The sequence below is a fragment of the Pseudophryne corroboree genome, chromosome 5 (genome assembly GCF_028390025.1).
Source record: "Pseudophryne corroboree isolate aPseCor3 chromosome 5, aPseCor3.hap2, whole genome shotgun sequence".
NCBI classification, from domain to species: Eukaryota; Metazoa; Chordata; class Amphibia; order Anura; family Myobatrachidae; genus Pseudophryne; species Pseudophryne corroboree.
This window is the reverse complement of record NC_086448.1, coordinates 839248417-839276160: the sequence shown is the minus strand read 5'-3', so window position 1 is coordinate 839276160 and position 27744 is coordinate 839248417. Positions and strand designations below refer to the sequence as shown.

The window sequence follows — 27744 nt, the reverse complement described above, 5'->3', positions numbered from 1 at the left end:
CACTTTTATACAGTGCCCTGCGACCGTGGCATTAAATATCCAACTAGTCACCCCTGGCCGGGGTACCCTGGGGGAGTGGGGACCCCTTCAATCAAGGGGTCCCCCCCCAGCCACCCAAGGGCCAGGGGTGAAGCCCGAGGCTGTCCCCCCCCCCCCCCCCCCATCCAAGGACTGCGGATGGGAGGCTGATAGCCTTGAGAAAATTCAGAGAATATTGGTTTTTCCAGAAGAACTACAAGTCCCAGCAAGCCTCCCCCGCAAGCTGGTACTTGGAGAACCACAAGTACCAGCATGCGGGAGAAAAACGGGCCCGCTGGTACCTGTAGTTCTACTGGAAAAAAAATACCTAAATAAAAACAGAAGACACACATCGTGACAAGTACAACTTTATTACACACTGTCGACACACACATACTTACCTATGTTGACACGAAGCAGTCGGTCCTCTTCTCCAAGTAGAATCCACGGGTACCTGAAAATAAAAGATAATTATACTCACCTGATCCATGGTCCAGAGATAAATCCACGTACTTGTCAAAACAACAAACCGGACACCCGTACCACACGGACTGAAAGGGGTCCCATGTTGACACATGGGACCCCTTTCCCCGAATGCAGAGAGACCTCTCCGTGACAGCTGTCACAGAAAGGTCTCTTAAGCCAATCAGGAAGCGCTACTTCGTGGCGCTCACCTGATTGGCTGTGCGCTGTCTGAACTCAGACAGCGCATCGCACAGCGCCCTCCATTATATTCAATGGTGGGAACTTTGCCGTCAGCGGGGGGTTACCCGCGGTCAGCGGCTGACCGCGGGTGACCTCACCGCTAGCCGCAAAGTTCCCACCATTGAATATAATGGAGGGCGCTGTGCGATGCGCTGTCTGAGTTCAGACAGCGCACAGCCAATCAGGTGAGCGCCACGAAGTAGCGCTTCCTGATTGGCTTAAGAGACCTTTCTGTGACAGCTGTCACGGAGAGGTCTCTCTGCATTCGGGGAAAGGGGTCCCATGTGTCAACATGGGACCCCTTTCAGTCCGTGTGGTACGGGTGTCCGGTTTGTTGTTTTGACAAGTACGTGGATTTATCTCTGGACCATGGATCAGGTGAGTATAATTATCTATTATTTTCAGGTACCCGTGGATTCTACTTGGAAAAGAGGACCGACTGCTTCGTGTCAACATAGGTAAGTATGTGTGTGTCGGCAGTGTGTAATAAAGTTGTACTTGTCACGGTGTGTGTGTCCTGTTTTTATTTGGGTATTTTTTTTCCAGTAGAACTACAGGTACCAGCGGGCCCGTTTTTCTCCCGCATGCTGGTACTTGTGGTTCTCCAAGTACCAGTTTGCGGGGGAGGCTTGCTGGGACTTGTAGTTCTTCTGGAGAAAAACAATATTCTCGGAATTTTCCCAAGGCTATCAGCCTCCCATCCGCAGCCCTTGGATGGGGGGGGACAGCCTTGGGCTTCACCCCTGGCCCTTGGGTGGCTGGGGGGGGGGGGACCTCTTGATTGAAGGGGTCCCCACTCCCCCAGGGTACCCCGGCCAGGGGTGACTAGTTGGATATTTAATGCCACGGTCGCAGGGCACTGTATAAAAGTGACCCCCGGCTGTGGCATTATCTGTCCAGCTAGTGGAGCCCGATGCTGGTGTAAAAAATACGGGGGACCCCTACTCTTTTTGTCCCCCGTATTTTTTGCACCAGCACCAGGCGCAGAGCCCGGTGCTGGTTTTAAAAATACGGGGGATCCCCTGTCCAATTTTTCCCCGGATTTTTAGAACCAGGACCGGCTCGAAGAGCCCGAGGCTGGTTATGCTTTGGAGGGGGGACCCCACGCCATTTTTTACCGGCTTTTTCCCGTTTTTTTAAATCGCGGCAAAATCCGGCAAATCGGCCGTTTTCCCCGCGGGACTGTCGAATCCGTTTTTCATTGAATATGGTGAATTCCGGCAGCCACCTGCCGGAATTCACCTGTCGAATTGTGTCGAATTAAAAAACGGCGATAATTTGCCGCGATTCGCCGCTAATTGCATATACCCCTGTGTCTCTATATAACGTGTGGTGTATGGGGGATTGGAGAGATGTCACATTCTGTGTCTCTATATAATATATGGTGTATGGGGGATTGGAGAGATGTCACATTCTGTGTCTCTATATAATGTGTGGTGTATGGGGGATTGGAGAGATGTCACATTCTATGTCTCTATATAACGTGTGGTGTATGGGGGATTGGAGAGATGTCACATTCTGTGTCTCTATATAACGTGTGGTGTATGGGGGATTGGAGAGATGTCACATTCTGTGTCTCTATATAACGTGTGGTGTATGGGGGATTGGAGAGATGTCACATTCTATGTCTATATAATGTGTGGTGTATGGGGGATTGGAGAGATGTCACATTCTGTGTCTCTATATAATGTGTGGTGTATGGGGGATTGAAGAGATGTCACATTCTGTGTCTCTATATAATGTGTGGTGTATGGGGGATTGGAGAGATGTCACATTCTGTGTCTCTATATAGGGGTATATGCAATTGCGGGCGAATCGCGGCAAATTATCGCCGTTTTTTTAATTCGACACAATTCGACAGGTGAATTCCGGCAGGTGGCTGCCGGAATTCACCATATTCAATGAAAAACGGATTCGACATTCCCGCGGGCGAAAAACGGCCGATTTGCCGGATTTTGCCGCGAATTAAAAAAACGGGGAAAAACCCGGAAAAAAATGGCGTGGGGTCCCCCCTCCAAAGCATCACCAGCCTCGGGCTCTTCGAGCTGGTCCTGGTTCTAAAAATGCGGGGGGAAAATTGACAGGGGATCCCCCGTATTTTTAAAACCAGCACCGGGCTCTGCGCCTGGTGCTGGTGCAAAAAATACGGGGGACAAAAAGAGTAGGGGTCCCCCGTATTTTTTACACCAGCATCGGGCTCCACTAGCTGGACAGATAATGCCACAGCCGGGGGTCACTTTTATACAGTGCCCTGCGGCCGTGGCATTAAATATCCAACTAGTCACCCCTGGCCGGGGTACCCTGGGGGAGTGGGGACCCTTCAATCAAGGGGTTCCCCCCCCCAGCCACCCAAGGGCCAGGGGTGAAGCCCGAGGCTGTCCCCCCCATCCAAGGGCTGCGGATGGGAGGCTGATAGCCTTGAGTAAAATGTCAGAATATTGTTTTTTCCAGTAGTACTACAAGTCCCAGCAAGCCTCCCCCGCAAGCTGGTACTTGGAGAACCACAAGTGCCAGCATGCGGGAGAAAAACGGGCCCGCTGGTACCTGTAGTACTACTGGAAAAAAAATACCCAAATAAAAACAGGACACACACACCGTGACAAGTACAACTTTATTACATACTGCCGACACACACATACTTACCTATGTCGACACGCCGACTGCCACAGTCTCCGACGATCCGAGGGTACCTGTGAAAAAATTATACTCACCTGCCAGCGTCCAGAGATAAATCTATGTCCAGAGTATAATCCACGAACTTGGCAAAATAAAAAAACGCAAAATTCCGACCAACGAACTGAAAGGGGTCCCATATTGACACATGAGACCCCTTTCCCCGAATGTACCGGGACCCCACGTGACTCCTGTCACTGAGGTCCCTTCAGCCAATCAGGAAGCGCTACTACGTGGCGCTCACCTGATTGGCTGTGCGCTGTCTGTGCTGTGACAGCGCATCGCACAGCTCCCTCCATTATATTCAATGGTGGGAACTTTGCGGCTAGCGGTGAGGTCACCCGCGGTCAGCTGCTGACCGCGGGTAACCCCCCCGCTGACGGCAAAGTTCCCACCATTGAATATAATGGAGGGCGCTGTGCGATGCGCTGTCACAGCACAGACAGCGCACAGCCAATCAGGTGAGCGCCACGTAGTAGCGCTTCCTGATTGGCTTAAGAGACCTTTCTGTGACAGCTGTCACGGAGAGGTCTCTCTGCATTCGGGGAAAGGGGTCCCATGTGTCAACATGGGACCCCTTTCAGTCCGTGTGGTACGGGTGTCCGTTTTTTTTTTTTTTTACAAGAACGTGGATTTATCTCTGGACCATGGATCATGTGAGTATAATTATCTTTTATTTTCAGGTACCCGTGGATTCTACTTGGAGAAGAGGACCGACTGCTTCGTGTCAGCATAGGTAAGTATGTGTGTGTCGGCAGTGTGTAATAAAGTTGTACTTGTCACGGTGTGTGTGTCCTGTTTTTATTTGGGTATTTTTTTTCCAGTAGTACTACAGGTACCAGCGGGCCCGTTTTTCTCCTGCATGCTGGTACTTGTGGTTCTCCAAGTACCAGCTTGCGGGGGAGGCTTGCTGGGACTTGTAGTACTACTGGAAAAAAAACAATATACTGACATTTTACTCAAGGCTATCAGCCTCCCATCCGCAGCCCTTGGATGGGGGGGACAGCCACGGGCTTCACCCCTGGCCCTTGGGTGGCTGGGGGGGGACCCCTTGATTGAAGGGGTCCCCACTCCCCCAGGGTACCCCGGCCAGGGGTGACTAGTTGTATATTTAATGCCACGGCCGCAAGGCACTGTATAAAAGTGACCCCCGGCTGCTGTGGCATTATCTGTCCAGCTAGTGGAGCCCGGTGCTGGTGTAAAAAATACGGGGGACCCCTACTCTTTTTGTCCCCCGTATTTTTTGCACCAGCACCAGGGGCAGAGCCGGTGCTGGTTTTAAAAATACGGGGGATCCCCTGTCAAATTTTTCCCCGCATTTTTAGAACCAGGACCAGCTCAAAGAGCCCGAGGCTGGTTATGCTTTGGAGGGGGGACCCCACGCAATTTTTTTCCTTGATTTTACCGTTCCAGCTATTAAAAAAATAAAAAAATATATATATTTTTAAAAATATATAAATAATACTTGTGCCTCCAAAAAAGACAAACCAAGTACCTAATCCCTTCTAATATAAATAGCTATGCTATTCCCCCAAAAAAAAACACCAAAAAAAACATGTTTTAAATTTATTTTATTGGTTTCACCCTCCAAAGTGTGGCGGATTGAAAATGACGAATTTACTGTCTAAAAGCACTGTTGTCGAATTTCCAAACTTCAATTGAATACACTTTGGTCGAATTGCAACACTTGTATCATTGCAGAAAAGTCGAATTTGACAAAAGTCGAATTTCAAACAGTCGAATTTTGAAAGTCCGTTTTTTTGACGGAAAGCACTGAATTGCATTGACGATTTTTTTTTTTTGGCGAAAAATTCCCGAAATTCGACAATTTCGGGAATTCGACCGCAATTGTATATACCCCATAATGTGTGGTGTATGGGGGATTGGAGAGATGTCACATTCTGTGTCTCTATATAATATGTGGTGTATGGGGGATTGGAGAGATGTCACATTCTATGTCTCTATATAATGTGTGGTGTATGGGGGATTGGAGAGATGTCACATTCTGTGTCTATATAATGTGTGGTGTATGGGGGATTGGAGAGATGTCACATTCTGTGTCTCTATATAATGTGTGGTGTATGGGGGATTGGAGAGATGTCACATTCTGTGTCTCTATATAATGTGTGGTGTATGGGGGATTGGAGAGATGTCACATTCTGTGTCTCTATATAATGTGTGGTGTATGGGGGATTGGAGAGATGTCACATTCTGTGTCTCTATATAATGTGTGGTGTATGGGGGATTGGAGAGATGTCACATTCTGTGTCTCTATATGATGTGTGGTGTATGGGGTATAGGAGAGATGTCACATTCTGTGTCTCTATATAATGTGTGGTGTATGGGGGATTGGAGAGATATCACATTCTGTGTCTCTATATAAAGTGTGGTGTATGGGGGATTGGAGAGATGTCACATTCTGTGTCTCTATATAATGTGTGGTGTATGGGGTATAGGAGAGATGTCACATTCTGTGTCTCTATATAATGTGTGGTATATGGGGGATTGGAGAGATGTCACATTCTATGTCTCTATATAATGTGTGGTGTATGGGGGATTGGAGAGATGTCACATTCTGTGTCTCTATATAATGTGTGGTGTATGGTGGATTGGAGAGATGTCACATTCTGTATCTCTATATAATGTGTGGTGTATGGGGGATTGGAGAGATGTCACATTCTGTGTCTATATAACGTGTGGTGTATGGGGGATTGGAGAGATGTAACATTCTGTCTCTATATAATGTGTGGTGTATGGGGGATTGGAGAGATGTCGCATTCTGGGGTATATGCAATTCACGGTGAATCGCGGCAATTTTTCGCCGTTTTTTTTCCCGACTCAATTCGCCAGGTGAATTCTGGCAGGTGGCTGCCGGAATTCACCATATTCAATGAAAAACGGATTCGCCAGAACCGCGGGCGAAAATCGGCCGATTTGGCGGATTTTGCCGCGATTTTAAAAAACGGGAAAAACACGGAAAAAAAATGGCGTGGGGTCCCCCCTCCAAAGCATAACCAGCCTCGGGCTCTTCGAGCTGGTCCTGGTTCTAAAAATGCAGGGAAAAATTGGGCATGGATCCCCCGTATTTTTAAAACCAGCACCGGGCTCTGCGCCTGGTGCTGGTGCCAAAAATACGGGGGACAAAAAGAGTAGGGGTCCCCCGTATTTTTAACACCAGCATCGGGCTCCACTAGCTGGACAGATAATGCCACAGCCGGGGGTCACTTTTATGCCGTGCCCTGCGGCCGTGGCATTAAATATCCAACTAGTCACCCCTGGCCGGGGTACCCTGGGGGAGTGGGGACCCCTTCAATCAAGGGCTCCCCCCCCCCCCAGCCACCCAAGGGCCAGGGGTGAAGCCCGAGGCTGTCCCCCCCCATCCAATGGGCTGCGGATGGGGGGGCTGATAGCCTTTTGTGATAATAAAAAGATATTGTTTTTCTCTGACGTCCTAGTGGATGCTGGGACTCCGTAAGGACCATGGGGAATAGCGGCTCCGCAGGAGACAGGGCACAAGAATAAAAGCTTTAGGATCAGGTGGTGTGCACTGGCTGCTCCCCCTATGACCCTCCTCCAAGCCTCAGTTAGATTTTTGTGCCCGAACGAGAAGGGTGCAGGCTAGGTGGCTCTCCTGAGCTGCTTAGAATAAAAGTTTAATTTAGGTTTTTTTATTTTCAGTGAGTCCTGCTGGCAACAGGCTCACTGCATCGTGGGACTAAGGGGAGAAGAAGCGAACTCACCTGCGTGCAGAGTGGATTGGGCTTCTTAGGCTACTGGACATTAGCTCCAGAGGGACGATCACAGGTACAGCCTGGATGGGTCACCGGAGCCGCGCCGCCGTCCCCCTTACAGAGCCAGAAGAGACGAAGAGGTCCGGTGAAATCGGCGGCAGAAGACAATCCTGTCTTCAGACTAAGGTAGCGCACAGCACCGCAGCTGTGCGCCATTGCTCTCAGCACACTTCACACTCCGGTCACTGAGGGTGCAGGGCGCTTGGGGGGGAGCGCCCTGAGACGCAATATAAATGATAATACCTTAGGTGGGAAAAGAATACATCACATATAGCTCCTGGGCTATATGGATGTATTTTAACCCCTGCCATTTTTACACAAAAAAGCGGGAGATAAGGACGTCGTGAAGGGGCGGAGCCTATCTCCTCAGCACACAAGCGCCATTTTCCCTCACAGTTCCGCTGGAAGGACGGCTCCCTGACTCTCCCCTGCAGTCCTGCTTCAGAATCAGGGTAAAAAAGAGAAGGGGGGGCACTATTGGCAGCAAATGACAATATAAACAGCAGCTATAAGGGAATAACACTTATATAAGGTTATCCCTGTATATATATATAGCGCTGGGTGTGTGCTGGCAGACTCTCCCTCTGTCTCTCCAAAGGGCTCGTGGGGTCCTGTCCTCTATCAGAGCATTCCCGGTGTGTGTGCTGTGTGTCGGTATGTGTGTGTCGACATGTATGAGGAGGAAAATGATGTGGAGGCGGAGCAATTGCCTGCGTTAGTGATGTCACCCCCTAGGGAGTCGACACCTGACTGGATGATCGTGTTCAAACAATTAAGTGATAATGTCAACACTTTGCAAAAAACTGTTGACGACATGAGACAGCCGGCACATCAATTAGTGCCTGTCCAGGCGTCTCAGACACCGTCAGGGGCCCTAAAACGCCCGTTACCTCAGTGGGTCGACCCAGACACAGATACGGAGTCTAGTGTCGACGGTGATGAGTCGAACGTAATGTCCAGTAGGGCCACACGTTACATGATCACGGCAATGAAGGAAGCATTGCACATTTCTGACCCTACAAATACCACTAAGAAGGGTATTATGTGGGGGGTGAAAAAACTACCAATAGTTTTTCCTGAGTCAGATGAATTGAATGAGGTATGTGATAAAGCGTGGGTTTCTCCCGACAAAAAACTGCTAATTTCTAATAAATTATTGGCACTATATCCTTTCCCATCAGAGGTTAGGACACGTTGGGAAACACCCCCTAGGGTAGATAAGGCGCTCACACGTTTATCTAAACAAGTAGCGTTACCGTCTCCTGATACGGCCACCCTCAAAGAACCAGCTGATAGAAGGCTGGAAAATATCCTAAAAAGTATATACACACATACTGGTGTTATACTGCGACCAGCAATCGCTTCAGCCTGGATGTGCAGTGCTGGAGTCGCGTGGTCGGATTCCCTGACTGAAAATATTGATACCCTGGATAGGGACAATATATTGTTAACTATAGAGCATTTGAAGGATGCATTACTATATATGCGTGATGCACAGAGGGATATTTGCACCCTGGCATCAAGAGTAAGTGCTATGTCCATCTCTGCCAGAAGAACGTTATGGACGCGTCAGTGATCAGGGGATGCGGATTCCAAACGACATATGGAAGTATTGCCGTATAAAGGGGAGGAGTTATTTGGGGCTGGTCTTTCGGACCTGGTGGCCACGGCAACGGCTGGAAAGTCCACCTTCTTACCCCAGGTCACTTCACATCAACAGGAAAAGACACCGTCTTTTCAAACTCAGTCCTTTCGTTCCCATAAATACAAGCGAGCAAAAGGCCATTCCTTTCTGCCCCGGGGCAGAGGAAGGGGAAAAAGACTGCACCATGCAGCCGCTTCCCAGGATCAGAAGCCTTCCCCTGCTTCTGCCAAGTCTTCAGCATGACGCTGGGGCTTTACAAGCAGACTCAGGCTTGGTGGGGGCCCGTCTCAAGAATTTCAACGCGCAGTGGGCTCACTCGCAAGTGGATCCCTGGATTCTACAGGTAGTATCGCAGGGGTACAAACTGGAATTCTAGGCGTTTCCCCCTCGCCGGTTCCTGAAGTCTGCTCTGCCAAAGTCTCCCTCCGACAGGGAGGCAGTTCTGGAAGCCATTCACAAGCTGTATTCCCAGCAGGTGATAATCAAGGTACCCCTCCTACAACAAGGAAAGGGGTATTATTCCACGCTGTTTGTGGTACCGAAGCCGGACGGCTCGGTGAGACCAATTTTAAATCTGAAATCCTTGAACACTTACATAAAAAGGTTCAAATTCAAGATGGAATCACTCAGAGCGGTGATAGCGAACCTGGAAGAAGGGGACTATATGGTGTCTCTGGACATCAAAGATGCTTATCTCCACGTCCCAGTCTACCCTTCTCACCAAGGGTATCTCAGGTTTGTAGTACAAGACTGTCATTATCAGTTTCAGACGCTGCCGTTTGGGTTGTCCACGGCACCTCGGGTCTTTACCAAGGTAATGGCCTAAATGATGATTCTTCTTCGAAGAAAAGGCGTATTAATTATCCCTTACTTGGACGATCTCCTGATAAGGGCAAGGTCCAGGGAACAGTTAGAAGTCGGAGTAGCACTATCTCAGATAGTGTTACGTCAGCACGAGTGGATCCTAAATATTCCAAAATCGCAGCTGATTCCAACGACACGTCTTCTGTTCCTAGGAATGATTCTGGACACAGTCCAGAAGAAGGTTTTTCTCCCGGAGGAGAAGGCCAAGGAGTTATCCGAGCTAGTCAGGAACCTCCTAAAACCAGCCCAGGTGTCAGTGCATCAGTGCACGAGGGTCCTGGGAAAAATGGTGGCTTCTTACGAAGCAATTCCATTCCGAAGATTCCATGCAAGAACGTTTCAGTGGGATCTACTGGACAAATGGTCCGGTTCGCATCTTCAGATGCAGCAGCGGATAACCCTGTCACCAAAGACAAGGGTGTCTCTCCTGTGGTGGTTGCAGAGTGCTCATCTTCTAGAGGGCCGCAGATTCGGCATTCAGGATTGGATCCTGGTGACCACGGATGCAAGCCTGAGAGGCTGGGGAGCAGTCACACAGGGAAAAAACTTCCAGGGCTTGTGGTCAAGCATGGAAACATCTCTTCATATAAACATTCTGGAACTACGGGCCATTTACAATGCCCTAAGTCAAGCGAAACCCCTGCTTCAGGGTCAGGCGGTATTGATCCAATCGGACAACATCACGTCAGTCGCCCACGTAAACAGACAGGGCGGCACGAGAAGCAGGAGGGCAATGGCAGAGGCTGCAAGGATTCTTCGCTGGGCGGAAAATCATGTGATAGCTCTGTCAGCAGTGTTCATTCCGGGAGTGGACAACTGGGAAGCAGACTTCCTCAGCAGACACGACCTTCACCCGGGAGAGTGGGGACTTCACCCAGAAGTCTTCCACCTGATTGTAAACCGTTGGGAAAAACCAAAGGTGGACATGATGGCGTCACGTCTAAACAAAAAATTAGACAGATATTGCGCCAGGTCAAGGGACCCTCAGGCAATAGCGGTGGACGCTCTGGTGACACCGTGGGTGTACCAGTCAGTGTATGTGTTCCCTCCTCTGCCTCTCATACCAAAAGTACTGAGAATCATAAGAAGGAGAGGAGTAAGAACGATACTCGTGGTTCCGGATTGGCCAAGAAGGACTTGGTACCCGGAACTTCAGGAGATGCTCACGGAAGACCCGTGGCCTCTACCTCTAAGAAAGGACCTGCTCCAGCAGGGGCCTTGTCTGTTCCAAGACTTACCGCGGCTGCGTTTGACGGCATGGCGGTTGAACGCCGGATCCTGAAGGAAAAAGGCATTCCAGATGAAGTCATCCCTACCCTGGTCAAAGCCAGGAAGGATGTAACCGCAAACATTATCACCGCATTTGGCGAAAATATGTTGCGTGGTGTGAGGCCAAGAAGGCCCCTACAGAGGAATTTCAACTGGGTCGTTTCCTCCATTTCCTGCAAACAGGACTGTCTATGGGCCTAAAATTAGGGTCCATTAAGGTTCAAATTTCGGCCCTGTCGATTTTCTTCCAGAAAGAACTGGCTTTAGTACCTGAAGTTCAGACATTTGTAAAAGGGGTACTGCATATACAACCTCCTTTTGTGCCTCCAGTGGCACCTTGGGATCTCAATGTTGTTTTGAGGTTCCTTAAGTCACATTGGTTTGAACCACTCACCACTGTGGACTTAAAATATCTCACATGGAAGGTGACGATGCTGTTAGCCCTGGCTTCAGCCAGGCGTGTGTCAGAATTGGCGGCTTTATCATATAAAAGCCCTTACTTAATTTTTCATTCTGACAGGGCAGAATTGAGGACTCGTCCTCAATTTCTCCCTAAGGTGGTTTCTGCTTTTCACATGAACCAACCTATTGTGGTGCCTGCGGCTACTAGGGACTTGGAGGACTCCAAGTTACTTCACGTTGTCAGGGCCCTGAAAATATATGTTTCCAGGACGGCTGGAGTCAGAAAGTCTGACTCGCTGTTTATCCTGTATGCACCCAACAAGCTGGGTGCTCCTGCTTCTAAGCAGACTATTGCTCGTTGGATTTGTAGTACAATTCAACTTGCACATTCTGTGGCAGGCCTGCCACAGCCTAAATCGGTAAAAGCCCATTCCACAAGGAAAGTGGGCTCATCTTGGGCGGCTGCCCGAGGGGTCTCGGCTTTACAACTTTGCCGAGCAGCTACTTGGTCAGGGGCAAACACGTTTGCTAAATTCTACAAATTTGATACCCTGGCTGAGGAGGACCTGGAGTTCTCTCATTCGGTGCTGCAGAGTCATCCGCACTCTCCCGCCCGTTTGGGAGCTTTGGTATAATCCCCATGGTCCTTACGGAGTCCCAGCATCCACTAGGACGTCAGAGAAAATAAGATTTTACTTACCGATAAATCTATTTCTCATAGTCCGTAGTGGATGCTGGGCGCCCATCCCAAGTGCGGATTGTCTGCAATACTTGTACATAGTTATTGTTAACAAAATCGGGTTATTGTTGTTGTGAGCCATCTTTTCAGAGGCTCCTTCGTTGTTATCATACTGTTAACTGGGTTCAGATCACGAGTTGTACGGTGTGATTGGTGTGGCTGGTATGAGTCTTACCCGGGATTCAATATCCTTCCTTATTATGTACGCTCGTCCGGGCACAGTATCCTAACTGAGGCTTGGAGGAGGGTCATAGGGGGAGGAGCCAGTGCACACCACCTGATCCTAAAGCTTTTATTCTTGTGCCCTGTCTCCTGCGGAGCCGCTATTCCCCATGGTCCTTACGGAGTCCCAGCATCCACTACGGACTATGAGAAATAGATTTATCGGTAAGTAAAATCTTATTTTTACAGTAGTACTACAAGTCCCAGCAAGCCTCCCCCGCAAGCTGGTACTTGGAGAACCACAAGTACCAGCATGCGGGAGAAAAACGGGCCCGCTGGTACCTGTAGTACTACTGGAAAAAAAATACCCAAATAAAAACAGGACACAGACACCTTGATAGTAAAACTTTATTACACACTACCGACACACACATACTTACCTATGTTGACACGCCGACTGCCACGGTCTCCGACGATCCGAGGGTACCTGTGAAAAAATTATACTCACCTTCCAGCGTCCAGAGATAAATCCACGTCCAGAGAGATAATCCACGTACTTGTAAAAAAAAAAAAGCGCAAATACCCGCTCCATACCGGACTGAAAGGGGTCCAATGCTTTCACATCAGACCCCTTTCCCCGAATGCCGGGACATCACGTGACTCCTGTCACTGAAGTCCCTTCAGCCAATCAGGAAGCGCTACTTCCGTGGCGCTCACCTGATTGGCTGTTCGCTGTCTGTGCTGTGACAGCGCATCGCAAAGACGCTCCATTACTTTCAATGGTGGGAACTTTGCTGTCTGCGGTGGGGTTACCCGCGGTCAGCCGCTGACCGGCGGGTGACCTCACCGCTAGCCGCTAAGTTCCCACCATTGAATATAATGGACTGGGCTGTGCGATGCGCTGTCTGCTCAGACGCGCAGAGCCAATCAGATGAGCGCAACGAAGTTGCGCTTCCTGATTGGCTTTAGAGACCTTTCTGTGACAGCTGTCACTGACAGGTCTCTCTGCATTCGGGGATAGGGGTCTCATGTGTCAACATGGGACCCTTTTCAGTCCGTGTGGTCGGTTGTCCGGTTTGTTTTTTTCTCCAAGTCCGTGGATTTATCTCTGGACCATGGCTGAGGTGAGTATATTGATCTTTTATTTTCAGGTATCCGTGGATTCTACATGGAGAAGAGGACCGATGTCGGCGTGTGAACATAGGTAAGTATGTGTGTGTCGACGTATGAAATAAAGTTTTACTTTCACGGTGTGTGTGTCCTGTTTTTATTTGGGTATTTTTTTCCCAGTAGTACTACAGGTACCAGCGGGCCCGTTTTTCTCCCGCATGCTGGTACTTGTGGTTCTCCAAGTACCAGCTTGCGGGGGAGGCTTGCTGGGACTTGTAGTACTGCTGGAAAAAACAATATTCTTTTCGTGATCCCAAAAGGCTATCAGCCCCCCCATCCGCAGCCCATTGGATGGGGGGGGACAGCCTCGGGCTTCACCCCTGGCCCTTGGGTGGCTGGGGGGGGGACCCCTTGTTTGAAGGGGTCCCCACTCCCTCAGGGTACCCCGGCCAGGGGTGACTAGTTGGATATTTAATGCCACGGCCGCAGGGCACGGCATAAAAGTGACCCCCGGCTGTGGCATTATCTGTCCAGCTAGTGGAGCCCGATGCTGGTGTTAAAAATACGGGGGACCCCTACGCTTTTTGTCCCCCGTATTTCTCTGTCCTCCATCTGGGGGACGCTGCGCCGTTACTTGTGGGTTAGAGGTGTGTGGTAGTGGAGTTTGGCACAGAACTATCAAAAGCTGACTCCTCCCCCCTCTAACCACTCCCATCTCCTTCCTGCTCAGCCCTGTTCAGTTTTAGTTTTGTGCCTGTGGAGTACAGACACAGTTTTTATTTCTCTTTAGATTTTCTGTTTATTTTTATTTCTTTTGACAAGTACCTAGTCCCTGTTTACAGGTGACAGGTATAACAATGGAAAAGGGTTAGTATCCCATTCCAGACTGCTGCATGGAGGCCACTATACCTTGGTCACTGGGGCCTTCAGAGAAGAAAGCAGAATCAGGTAACTGGACAGCCACAATCTGTCACTGACAGTATTGGGCTGTCCCTATTTCCTATTGCCTGACTGGGGATTTTTATCCTATATATATATATATATATATATATATATATATATATATATATATACAAGCCGTCGCTTCTCTCCCCTCTCCTCCCCCCCCGGAGCGCGCGACATCCACAGACAGCCGGATGACTGAACTGGGATGTAATTTGGTGGGGGCGGACTGTGTTTAGGTCCGGGAGGGTGTTATTCACTCCCTGGGACCGTTGCTGTGCTGCCATGACAACCGCTCTGTGTAGCGGCGCACGGGAGCCGAACTTCCGGTTTTGCCGGAGTGAGAGAGAAGTTACGTCAGGCGGGCAGAGGCAGAGCCGTCTTCCCGCCCAGCTCTGCCCGCGCGCGCGCTGCTGTTCACGGCGCCATCTTCTCTGCCTGCAGACGGGGGGACGCTGTGCTAAGAAGGGGGATCACACTTACACAAAAACCGCAAGTATAAGAGGCGGGGGATCACACTTGGGGGACAAGACATAGTACATCAGAGTACAAAATGACCAGTAAGCCAGAGAAACCTGCAAAGGGAAAAACAACCTCAGTGGTTTATTTCTCATGTTCACAATGTGGCACAAAGCTGGCTAAGGGGAGTGCTGACGCAGGGACCCTCTGTACATCATGCTCTGGGGCACCAGCGGCAGATCAGCAGGCCAGATCCACAGATCAGTCAATGCCCCCTTGGGTCAAGGCTATGGTGGATGCAATTTCAGATTTGCGTCAGTCAAGGTCGGAAGCAGCTTTGGCCCAGACTCAAGTGGAACCGCTGTGGGCCCAGAATATGGGAAAGTGTCTCACTGATTTGACTCAGTCTGTAAATAAATTTGTAAATTCTGCTAGTAGTTCGGCGGCTTCTAAGCGAACGCAGCCGCTGACCGCTATTACGTTTCCGGGAGAGGAGTTAGATACTCTGACATCTCCATTGGAAGAAGGGGAGGTAGATCCTGAATGGGACGAAAATTCGGCTTGGGAAGATGAGGAATTATCTACTAGTTCAGGTGTTAGGCTACTAATCGAAGCCATTCGTCAGACCCTTAATATTCAGGATGAGGCAGTAGCCGAGACTTCTTCCCCTTTCTTCAAACGACAGAAGAGACAGGTTACTGCCTTCCCTTCTTACTCGCACTTTGCGGATATTTTAAAAGAACCCTGGCTAAAACCGGATTCCCGTTTCCAGGCTCCTAAAAAGTTAAAATTTCTGTATCCTTTTACAGAGGAGGATACAAAATTTTGGGAGACTGCCCCAAAGGTAGACGCTCCTATTTCGCATTTAGCAAAAGCTACGGTTATTCCGTCAGTACAGTCTGTGACTTTAAAAGACTCTACCGATAGGAAGATAGAAGCATTACTAAAATCTATGTTTTCCTTATCAGGTGTCTCTCTTCGTCCAGTTCTGGCGAGTGCCTGGGTGCTTAAAGCCGTAGATGAGTGGCTTGCACAGGTTGTATCTGGGATGCAGTCAGACGATCCGTCGGAGGCCATTCAATTAGCAGAACAGATTTCTGAGGCCCTTACTTACGTGGGTGAGGCCTTATTGGATTCGGTGGCGCTACAGTCCCGTGTTTCTGCCTTAACAGTATCCGCAAGACGATCTCTTTGGCTTAGGGTTTGGAATGCTGATTCGGACTCAAAGCAGACCTTGACGGCAGTTCCTTTTGAAGGCGAGTTTCTCTTTGGATCCGAGTTAAAGAAGATCATTTCAGATACTACGGGAGGAAAGAGCCCTTTCCTTCCGTCTGCTCCTAACAAACCAAAACCTACAAGATTTCGGTCCTTTCGTACGCAGGGCAGAGGTAACTTCCAGTCCTTTCGGCCCTTCTCCAGATTTCCACGGAGGGGATCATTCAGAGGTAGAGGAGCTCAGGCTACTCGCAGACCGGCCAGTAAGCCTGCCGACAAGCCTGAGGCATGACGCTTCGGGCCCTCTGGAGGGATCAATACAGGTTGGGGCTCGTTTACTTCACTTCAGGGAAGTGTGGCTCCTATCGAAACCAGATCGGTGGGTAATGGGGGTCATTTCCAGAGGATATATGTTGGATTTCGAAGAGACAGTCCCAACCCGACTATTTGTCACACCTCTCCCAGACGACCCCTCCAGACGTCAAGCTCTCCTTCAGGCAACAGCAACATTATTACAAAATGGAGTAATCCTTCCGGTCCCAGCTCCTCAGAGAGGTCGGGGTTTTTACTCGGGTCTTTTTCTCGTGGACAAGCCGGACGGTTCGTTTCGACCCATTCTAAATCTAAAAGCTCTCAATCCGTACCTCTCATCCCAAAAATTCAGGATGGAATCCATTCGCTCCATTATCGCAGCCATGGAGCCAGGGGAATATTTGGCTTCAATAGACATAAAGGACGCATACCTACATGTTCCAATTTGGATAGGACATCAATCCCTTCTGAGATTTGCAGTAGGGCCGTGGCATTTTCAGTTTCGGGCCCTTCCCTTTGGTCTCTCTACGGCTCCCCGGGTTTTTACGAAGGTCCTGGGTCATGTCGTCGCAGTTCTCCGTTGCAAAGGGGTCAACATCACCCCATACTTGGACGACCTGTTGATCAAGGCACCGTCACCGGAGATTCTCACTCAGAACCTGCGTCTAACGACAGAGACTCTACAGTCGTTCGGGTGGATAATCAATTTTCCAAAGTCGTCTTTACTCCCGTCGCAGAAAATGGTTTTTCTGGGTCTTCTATTCGACACCAACAGCCAGAGGGTGTTTCTGCCTACAGACAAGATTCAGGACTTACAAGCCAGAATCAGAACCCTGTTAAAGTTGCCGGCAGTGTCAGTCCTCAGATGCATGCAGGTACTGGGCAAGATGGTGTCCTCATTCAAGGCAGTTCCATACGCCAGATTTCATGCCCGACCTCTTCAAGCTCAGATTCTCCACTGTTGGACTCGGACGGATTCACGTCTCGAACTGCAGTTGATACGCTTGTCGATAAGGACTCGTCAGTCGCTCTACTGGTGGCTTCACAGTCACAATCTGAGGAAGGGTGCGCCGTTCACGGTCTGGTCTTGGATGATGGTAACCACGGACGCAAGCCTCAGCGGTTGGGGAGCAGTGTTCCAGACTCATCATTTACAGGGGCGCTGGAGCACTCAAGAGTCAAAACTACAGATCAACATTCTGGAATTGAGAGCGATCCGATATGCTCTCATTCGGATTCAGACCATGGTGCAAGGCCATCCAGTTCGGGTGCAATCCGACAATGCCACGGCAGTGGCTTACATCAACAAACAGGGAGGAACTCGCAGCTGGTCCGCAATGAGAGAGGTTGCTCAGATTCTCACGTGGGCGGAACGTTGGATTCCCGTGATTTCAGCAATTCACATTCCGGGAGTCGAAAACTGGGAGGCAGATTTTTTGAGTCGTCACACGATTCATCCGGGAGAATGGGAACTTCACCAGGAAGTATTTCTTTCTCTAGTGGATCGCTGGGGAATGCCAGACATAGACCTGATGGCGTCACGCCTCAACAAAAAACTTCCTCTTTACGGATCAAGAACTCAGGATCCTCAAGCATTTCTGATCGATGCACTAACAGCTCCGTGGCAATTTCAGCTGGCTTACGTGTTCCCGCCAATTCCCTTGCTTCCACGTCTACTCCAACGCATTCGGCGAGAAGGCCTTGCAGTAATTCTGGTGGCTCCGGATTGGCCGCGCCGACAGTGGTACACTCTTCTAAACAGCATGGTCGTCGGAGATCCCTTTCGCCTCCCTCTGCGACCAGATCTTCTTCTTCAAGGACCTTGTCGCCACCCAGATTTAAATCGGCTGGCTTTGACGGCTTGGTTCTTGAATCCAACATTTTGAAGGCAAAGGGTCTTTCTCGTGCGGTTGTTCAGACAATGATTCGGGCTAGAAAACCGGTGACTTCTGGCATTTACCATAGAGTATGGCGTATTTACATTGCTTGGTGCGAGAAAAGGAACTTGACTCCGCATTTGTTTAGACTTCCTCGCCTGCTCTCCTTTCTCCAGGAGGGTCTTGACAAGGGTTTAAAACTTTCTTCCCTGAAGGGTCAGGTTTCGGCCTTGTCGGTTCTTTTTCAAAAGAAGTTAGCAATCATCCCAGAGGTTCAAACATTCCTACAGGGTGTACTTCGAATTCAACCACCTTTTGTTCCTCCGATTCCTCCCTGGGATTTAAACTTGGTACTTAAAGCCCTTCAAAATTCTCCATTTGAACCTCTAGAATCTGTGGAACTACGTTATCTAACACAAAAAGTTGTTTTTCTTTTGGCTATTGCCTCAGCTAGACGAGTGTCTGAGTTGGCGGCTCTTTCCTGCAGGCCGCCCTTGTTAGTGTTTCATGACAATCGGGTGGTTCTGCGGACGAAGCCTTCATTTCTTCCAAAGGTTGTTTCAGCATTCCATTTAAATCAGGACATCGTTCTTCCAGCTTTTAATCCGTCATCTTCTCAGGGGGAAGATTCCCATTTGGCTCTCTTGGATGTTGTTCGGGCCTTACGTATTTATTTGTCTCGCACGGAGTCTTTCCGTCGTACGGATTCCTTGTTGGTATTGGTTGATGCTCCCAAACGAGGTTGGCCTGCCTCTAAGAACACTGTGGCCCGTTGGGTAACTTCGGCCATCAGGCAGGCTTACGTGTCCTCAAACGTTTCGGTTCCTGACTCAATTAGGGCTCATTCGACTAGAGCAGTTGGAGCGTCTTGGGCTGTTCGCGGTGGTGCATCTGTTGAGCAACTATGCAGGGCGGCGACCTGGTCGTCAGTCCATACGTTCACAAAGTTTTACCGGTTTCATACGGTTGGTTTGGAGACTGCCTCTGTTGGGCGTCGTATTTTACAGACGGCTATGCCGTCAACGTCTCCCTCCTCTCATTAGCTTGCTTTGGGAAGTCCCACAAGTAACGGCGCAGCGTCCCCCAGATGGAGGACAGAGAAATTGGGATTTTTGTTTACTTACCGTAAAATCTCTTTCTCTGAGTCCATCTGGGGGACGCTGCGATCCCTCCCATAGTTTGTCTGGTTTAATTGGTTAATTTTTTATTCTGGTCTATCTCCTTTGGCTTGGCTAAACGTTAACTGAACAGGGCTGAGCAGGAAGGAGATGGGAGTGGTTAGAGGGGGGAGGAGTCAGCTTTTGATAGTTCTGTGCCAAACTCCACTACCACACACCTCTAACCCACAAGTAACGGCGCAGCGTCCCCCAGATGGACTCAGAGAAAGAGATTTTACGGTAAGTAAACAAAAATCCCAATTTTTGGCACCAGCACCAGGCGCAGAGCCCGGTGCTGGTTTTAAAAATACGGGGGATCCCCTGTCAATTTTTCCCCCGCATTTTTAGAACCAGGACCAGCTCGAAGAGCCCGAGGCTGGTTATGCTTTGGAGGGGGGACCCCACGCCATTTTTTTTAGGATTTTACCGTTCCAGCAATAAAAAATAAAAAAAATATTTTAAAAAATATATAAATAATATTTGTGCCTCCAAAAAAAAAAAAAAGTACCTAATCCCTTCTAATATAAATAGATCTGCTATTCCCAAAAAAAAAAACACAAAAAAAAACATGTTTAAATTTTTTTTATTTGTTTTCACCCTCCAAAGTGTGGCGGATTGAAAATGACGAATTTGCTGTCTAAAAGCACTGCTGTCGAATTTCCAATCTTGAATTGAATATGCTTTGGTCGAATTGCAGCACTTGTATCATTGCAGAAAAGTCGAATTTGCAAAAATTCGAATTTTAAAAAGTCGAATTTTGAAAGTCCGTTTTTTGGTCGGAAAGCACTGAATTGCATAGGCGAATTTTTTTTTTGGTCGAAAATGACCCGAAATTCGACAATTTCGGGAATTCGACCGCAATTGCATATACCCCTCTGTGTCTCTATATAATGTGTGGTGTATGGGGGATTGGAAAGATATCACATTCTATGTCTCTATATAATGTGTGGTGTATGGGGGATAGGAGAGATGTCCCATTCTGTGTCTCTATATAATGTGTGGTGTATGGGGGATTGGAGAGATGTCACATTCTGTGTCTCTATATAATGTGTGGTGTATGGGGGATTGGAGAGATGTCACATTCTGTGTCTATATAATGTGTGGTGTATGGGGGATTGGAGAGATGTCACATTCTGTGTCTATATAATGTGTGGTGTATGGGGGATTGGAGAGATATCACATTCTATGTCTCTATATAACGTGTGGTTATAGGAGAGATGTCACATTCTATGTCTCTATATAATGTGTGGTGTATGGGGGATTGGAGAGATGTCACATTCTGTGTCTCTATATAATGTGTGGTGTATGGGGGATTGGAGAGATATCACATTCTGTGTCTCTATATAATGTGTGGTGTATGGGGGATTGGAGAGATATCACATTCTGTGTCTCTATATAATGTGTGGTGTATGGGGTATAGGAGAGATGTCACATTCTGTGTCTCTATATAATGTGTGGTGTATGGGGGATTGGAGAGATGTCACATTCTGTGTCTCTATATAATGTGTGGTGTATGGGGGATTGGAGAGATGTCACATTCTGTGTCTCTATATAACGTGTGGTGTATGGGGGATTGGAGAGATATCACATTCTGTGTCTCTATATAATGTGTGGTGTATGGGGGATTGGAGAGATATCACATTCTGTGTCTCTATATAATGTGTGGTGTATGGGGTATAGGAGAGATGTCACATTCTGTGTCTCTATATAATGTGTGGTGTATGGTGGATAGGAGAGATGTTACATTCTATGTCTCTATATAATGTGTGGTGTATGGGGGATTGGAGAGATGTCACATTCTGTGTCTCTATATAATGTGTGGTGTATGGTGGATTGGAGAGATATCACATTCTGTGTCTCTATATAATGTGTGGTGTATGGGGGATTGGAGAGATGTCACATTCTGTCTCTATATAATGTGTGGTGTATGGGGGATTGGAGAGATGTCACATTCTGTGTCTCTATATAATGTGTGGTGTATGGGGTATAGGAGAGATGTCACATTCTATGTCTCTATATAATGTGTGGTGTATGGGGTATAGGAGAGATGTCACATTCTGTGTCTCTATATAATGTGTGGTGTATGGGGGATTGGAGAGATGTCACATTCTGTGTCTCTATATAATGTGTGGTGTATGGGGGATTGGAGAGATGTCACATTCTGTGTCTCTATATAATGTGTGGTGTATGGTGGATTGGAGAGATGTCACATTCTATGTCTCTATATAATGTGTGGTGTATGGGGGATTGGAGAGATGTCACATTCTGTGTCTCTATATGATGTGTGGTGTATGGGGGATTGGAGAGATATCACATTCTGTGTCTCTATATAATGTGTGGTGTATGGGGGATTGGAGAGATATCACATTCTGTATCTCTATATAATGTGTGGTGTATGGGGGATTGGAGAGATGTCACATTCTGTGTCTCTATATAATGTGTGGTGTATGGTGGATTGGAGAGATGTCACATTCTATGTCTCTATATAATGTGTGGTGTATGGGGGATTGGAGAGATGTCACATTCTGTGTCTCTATATGATGTGTGGTGTATGGGGGATTGAAGAGATGTCACATTCTATGTCTCTATATAATGTGTGGTGTATGGGGGATTGGAGAGATGTCACATTCTGTGTCTCTATATAATGTGTGGTGTATGGGGGATTGGAGAGATGTCACATTCTGTGTCTCTATATAATGTGTGGTGTATGGGGGATTGGAGAGATGTCACATTCTGTGTCTCTATATAATGTGTGGTGTATGGGGGATTGGAGAGATGTCACATTCTGTGTCTCTATATAATGTGTGGTGTATGGGGGATTGGAGAGATGTCACATTCTATGTCTCTATATAATGTGTGGTGTATGGGGGATTGGAGAGATATCACATTCTGTGTCTCTATATAATGTGTGGTGTATGGGGGATTGGAGAGATATCACATTCTGTGTCTCTATATAATGTGTGGTGTATGGGGGATTGGAGAGATGTCACATTCTGTGTCTCTATATAATGTGTGGTGTATGGGGGATTGGAGAGATGTCACATTCTATGTCTCTATATAATGTGTGGTGTATGGGGGATAGGAGAGATGTCACATTCTGTGTCTCTATATAATGTGTGGTGTATGGGGGATTGGAGAGATGTCACATTCTGTGTCTCTATATAATGTGTGGTGTATGGTGGATTGGAGAGATGTCACATTCTATGTCTCTATATAACGTGTGGTGTATGGGGGATAGGAGAGATGTCACATTCTGTGTCTCTATATAATGTGTGGTGTATGGGGGATTGGAGAGATGTCACATTCTGTGTCTCTATATAATGTGTGGTGTATGGGGGATTGGAGAGATGTCACATTCTGTGTCTCTATATAATGTGTGGTGTATGGTGGATTGGAGAGATGTCACATTCTGTGTCTCTATATAATGTATAGTCTGCAGCTACTCACTGTCCTGTTCCTCAGTCTGAAGGGCAAGTCCTGAGAGAGGCCACCTACATAAACAAGTCATTGTCCTTCCTGGAGCAAGTCATCATCGCACTGGCCGACCAGCGAGATCACGTTCCCTTCCGGCAGAGCAAACTCACTTACGCCCTTAAGGACTCACTAGGTAAGAAATGCTCTATAAATGCCCAGAATCCGTCCGGAAGATCCTTTTCTGTGTCTATCTGCATTAGTAGATAAGTTACCAGGACAGAGATCTGCAATGTAATAACTCTTTATAAACCCTTTACCCCTGCCTGCACTTCATGTGTATCAGCTATAAACCCTGTACCCCTGCCTGCACTTCATGTGTATCATCTATAAACCCTGTACCCCTGCCTGCACTTCATGTGTATCAGCTATAAACCATTTACCCCTGCCTGCACTTCATGTGTATCTGCTATAAACCCTTTACCCCTGCCTGCACTTCATGTGTATCAGCTATAAACCCTTTACCCCTGCCTGCACTTCATGTGTATCTGCTATAAACCCTTAACCCCTGCCTGCACTTCATGTGTATAATCTATAAACCATTTACCCCTGCCTGCACTTCATGTGTATCTGCTATAACCCCTTTACCCCTGCCTGAACTTCATGTGTATCCTCTATAAACCCTTTACCCCTGCCTGAACTTCATGTGTATCCTCTATAAACCCTTTACCCCTGCCTGCACTTCATGTGTATCCTCTATAAACCCTTTACCCCTGCCTGAACTTCATGTGTATCCTCTATAAACCCTTTACCCCTGCCTGCACTTCATGTGTATCAGCTATAAACCCTTTACCCATGCCTGAACTTCATGTGTATCCTCTATAAACCCTTTACCCCTGCCTGCACTTCATGTGTATCATCTTTAAAACATTTACCCCTGCCTGCACTTCATGTGTATCTGCTATAAACCCTTTACACCTGCCTGCACTTCATGTGTATCAGCTATAAGCCCTTTACCCCTGCCTGCACTTCATGTGTATCAGCTATAAACCCTTTACCCCTGAATGCACTTCATGTGTATCTGCTATAAACCCTTTACCCCTGAGTGCACTTCATGTGTATCAGCTATAAACCCTTTACCCCTGAATGCACTTCATGTGTATCAGCTATAAACCCTTTACCCCTGAATGCACTTCATGTGTATCCGCTATAACCCCTTTACCCCTTCCTGCACTTCATGTGTATCAGCTATAAACCCTGTACCCCTGCCTGCACTTCATGTGTATCATCTATAAACCCTTTACCCCTGCCTGCACTTCATGTGTATCATCTATAAACCCTTTACCCCTGCCTGCACTTCATGTGTATCCGCTATAAACCCTTTACCCCTGCCTGCACTTCATGTGTATCAGCTATAAACCCTTTACCCCTGCCTGCACTTCATGTGTATCAGCTATAAACCCTTTACCCCTGCCTGCACTTCATGTGTATCTGCTATAAACCCTTTACACCTGCCTGCACTTCATGTGTATCAGCTATAAGCCCTTAACCCCTGCCTGCACTTCATGTGTATCAGCTATAAACCCTCTACCCCTGTCTGCACTTCATGTGTATCATCTATAAACCCTCTACCCCTGCCTGCACTTCATGTGTATCAGCTATAAACCGTCTACCCCTGCCTGCACTTCATGTGTATCAGCTATAAACCCTTTACCCCTGCCTGCACTTCATGTGTATCCTCTATAAACCCTTTACCCCTGCCTGCACTTCATGTGTATCAGCTATAAACCCTTTACCCCTTCCTGCACTTCATGTGTATCAGCTATAAACCCTTTACCCCTGCCTGCACTTCATGTGTATCATCTATAAACCATTTACCCCTGCCTGCACTTCATGTGTATCAGCTATAAACCCTTTACCCCTGCCTGCACTTCATGTGTATCTGCTATAAACCCTTTACCCCTGAATGCACTTCATGTGTATCTGCTATAAACCCTGTACACCTGCCTGCACTTCATGTGTATCAGCTATAAACCCTTTACCCCTGCCTGCACTTCATGTGTATCTGCTATAAACCCTTTACCCCTGCCTGCACTTCATGTGTATCTGCTATAAACCCTGTACACCTGCCTGCACTTCATGTGTATCAGCTATAAACCCTTTACCCCTGCCTGCACTTCATGTGTATCTGCTATAAACCCTGTACACCTGCCTGCACTTCATGTGTATCATCTATAAACCATTTACCCCTGCCTGCACTTCATGTGTATCAGCTATAAACCCTTTACCCCTGCCTGCACTTCATGTGTATCAGCTATAAACCCTTTACCCCTGCCTGCACTTCATGTGTATCATCTATAAACCCTTTACTCCAGTTACTGCCCTGGTGCAGGGGGATATGTTTCTGTAATTCTCAGTAATGTGATGTGTGCTGTCTGCGGTGACACAGGCCAGTATCTGCCAGCACCATGTCCCCATCTCCTCCAGTTACTGCCCTGGTGCAGGGGGGATATGTTCCTGTAATTCTCAGTAATGTGAGTGTGTGACGTGTGCTGTCTGCGGTGACACAGGCCAGTATCTGCCAGCACCAAGTCACCATCTCCTCCAGTTACTGCCCTGGTGCAGGGGGATATGTTCCTGTAATTCTCAGTAATGTGAGTGTGACGTGTGCTGTCTGCGGTGACACAGGCCAGTATCTGCCAGCACCAAGTCCCCGTCTCCCCCAGTTACTGCCCTGGTGCAGGGGGATATGTTCCTGTAATTCTCAGTAATGTGAGTGTGACGTGTGCTGTCTGCGGTGACACAGGCCAGTATCTGCCAGCACCAAGTCCCCATCTCCTCCAGTTACTGTCCTGGTGCAGGGGGATATGTTCCTGTAATTCTCAGTAATGTGAGTGTGTGACGTGTGCTGTCTGCGGTGACACAGGCCAATATCTGCCAGCACCAAGTCCCCATCTCCTCCAGTTACTGTCCTGGTGCAGGGGGATATGTTCCTGTAATTCTCAGTAATGTGAGTGTGTGACGTGTGCTGTCTGCGGTGACACAGGCCAGTATCTGCCAGCACCAAGTCCCCATCTCCCCCAGTTACTGCCCTGGCGCAGGGGGGATATGTTCCTGTAATTCTCAGGAATGTGAGTGTATGATGTGCTGTCTGCGGTGACACAGGCCAGTATCTGCCAGCACCAAGTCCCCATCTCCTCCAGTTACTGTCCTGGTGCAGGGGGGATATGTTCCTGTAATTCTCAGTAATGTGAGTGTGTGACGTGTGCTGTCTGCGGTGACACAGGCCAGTATCTGCCAGCACCAAGTCCCCATCTCCTCCAGTTACTGCCCTGGTGCAGGGGGATATGTTCCTGTAATTCTCAGTAATGTGAGTGTGTGACGTGTGCTGTCTGCGGTGACACAGGCCAGTATCTGCCAGCACCAAGTCCCCATCTCCTCCAGTTACTGCCCTGGTGCAGAGGGATATGTTCCTGTAATTCTCAGTAATGTGAGTGTGTGACGTGTGCTGTCTGCGGTGACACAGGCCAGTATCTGCCAGCACCAAGTCCCCATCTCCTCCAGTTACTGCCCTGGTGCAGGGGGGTTATGTTCCTGTAATTCTCAGTAATGTGAGTGTGTGACGTGTGCTGTCTGCGGTGACACAGGCCAGTATCTGCCAGCACCAAGTCCCCATCTCCTCCTGTTACTGTCCTGGTGCAGGGGGTTATGTTCCTGTAATTCTCAGTAATGTGAGTGTGTGACGTGTGCTGTCTGCGGTGACACAGGCCAGTATCTGCCAGCACCAAGTCCCCATCTCCTCCAGTTACTGCCCTGGTGCAGGGGGATATGTTCCTGTAATTCTCAGTAATGTGAGTGTGTGACGTGTGCTGTCTGCGGTGACACAGGCCAGTATCTGCCAGCACCAAGTCCCCATCTCCTCCAGTTACTGTCCTGGTGCAGGGGGGATATGTTCCTGTAATTCTCAGTAATGTGAGTGTGTGACGTGTGCTGTCTGCGGTGACACAGGCCAGTATCTGCCAGCACCAAGTCCCCATCTCCTCCAGTTACTGCCCTGGTGCAGGGGGGTTATGTTCCTGTAATTCTCAGTAATGTGAGTGTGTGACGTGTGCTGTCTGCGGTGACACAGGCCAGTATCTGCCAGCACCAAGTCCCCATCTCCTCCAGTTACTGTCCTGGTGCAGGGGGTTATGTTCCTGTAATTCTCAGTAATGTGAGTGTGTGACGTGTGCTGTCTGCGGTGACACAGGCCAGTATCTGCCAGCACCAAGTCCCCATCTCCTCCAGTTACTGCCCTGGTGCAGGGGGATATGTTCCTGTAATTCTCAGTAATGTGAGTGTGTGACGTGTGCTGTCTGCGGTGACACAGGCCAGTATCTGCCAGCACCAAGTCCCCATCTCCTCCAGTTACTGTCCTGGTGCAGGGGGATATGTTCCTGTAATTCTCAGTAATGTGAGTGTGTGACGTGTGCTGTCTGCGGTGACACAGGCCAGTATCTGCCAGCACCAAGTCCCCATCTCCTCCAGTTACTGTCCTGGTGCAGGGGGGATATGTTCCTGTAATTCTCAGTAATGTGAGTGTGTGACGTGTGCTGTCTGCGGTGACACAGGCCAGTATCTGCCAGCACCAAGTCCCCATCTCCTCCAGTTACTGCCCTGGTGCAGGGGGGTTATGTTCCTGTAATTCTCAGTAATGTGAGTGTGTGACGTGTGCTGTCTGCGGTGACACAGGCCAGTATCTGCCAGCACCAAGTCCCCATCTCCTCCAGTTACTGCCCTGGTGCAGGGGGGTTATGTTCCTGTAATTCTCAGTAATGTGAGTGTGTGACGTGTGCTGTCTGCGGTGACACAGGCCAGTATCTGCCAGCACCAAGTCTCCATCTCCTCCAGTTACTGCCCTGGTGCAGGGGGGATATGTTCCTGTAATTCTCAGTAATGTGAGTGTGTGACGTGTGCTTTCTGCGGTGACACAGGCCAGTATCTGCCAGCACCA

General features: G+C 48.5%; 1 protein-coding gene across 4 annotated transcripts in view; it reads left to right on the top strand.

Moving 5' to 3' along the window:
• The window catches only part of KIF9 (kinesin family member 9), a 167308-nt gene that overhangs the window by 49427 nt on the left and 90137 nt on the right, over positions 1 to 27744 (top strand). For all 4 annotated transcript variants that reach the window (XM_063924612.1, XM_063924610.1, XM_063924611.1 and 1 more), the window contains one exon: positions 22803 to 22947. In XM_063924612.1, coding sequence (XP_063780682.1) covers positions 22803 to 22947 — 145 coding nt within the window. The remainder of the gene's footprint in view (positions 1 to 22802; positions 22948 to 27744) is intronic.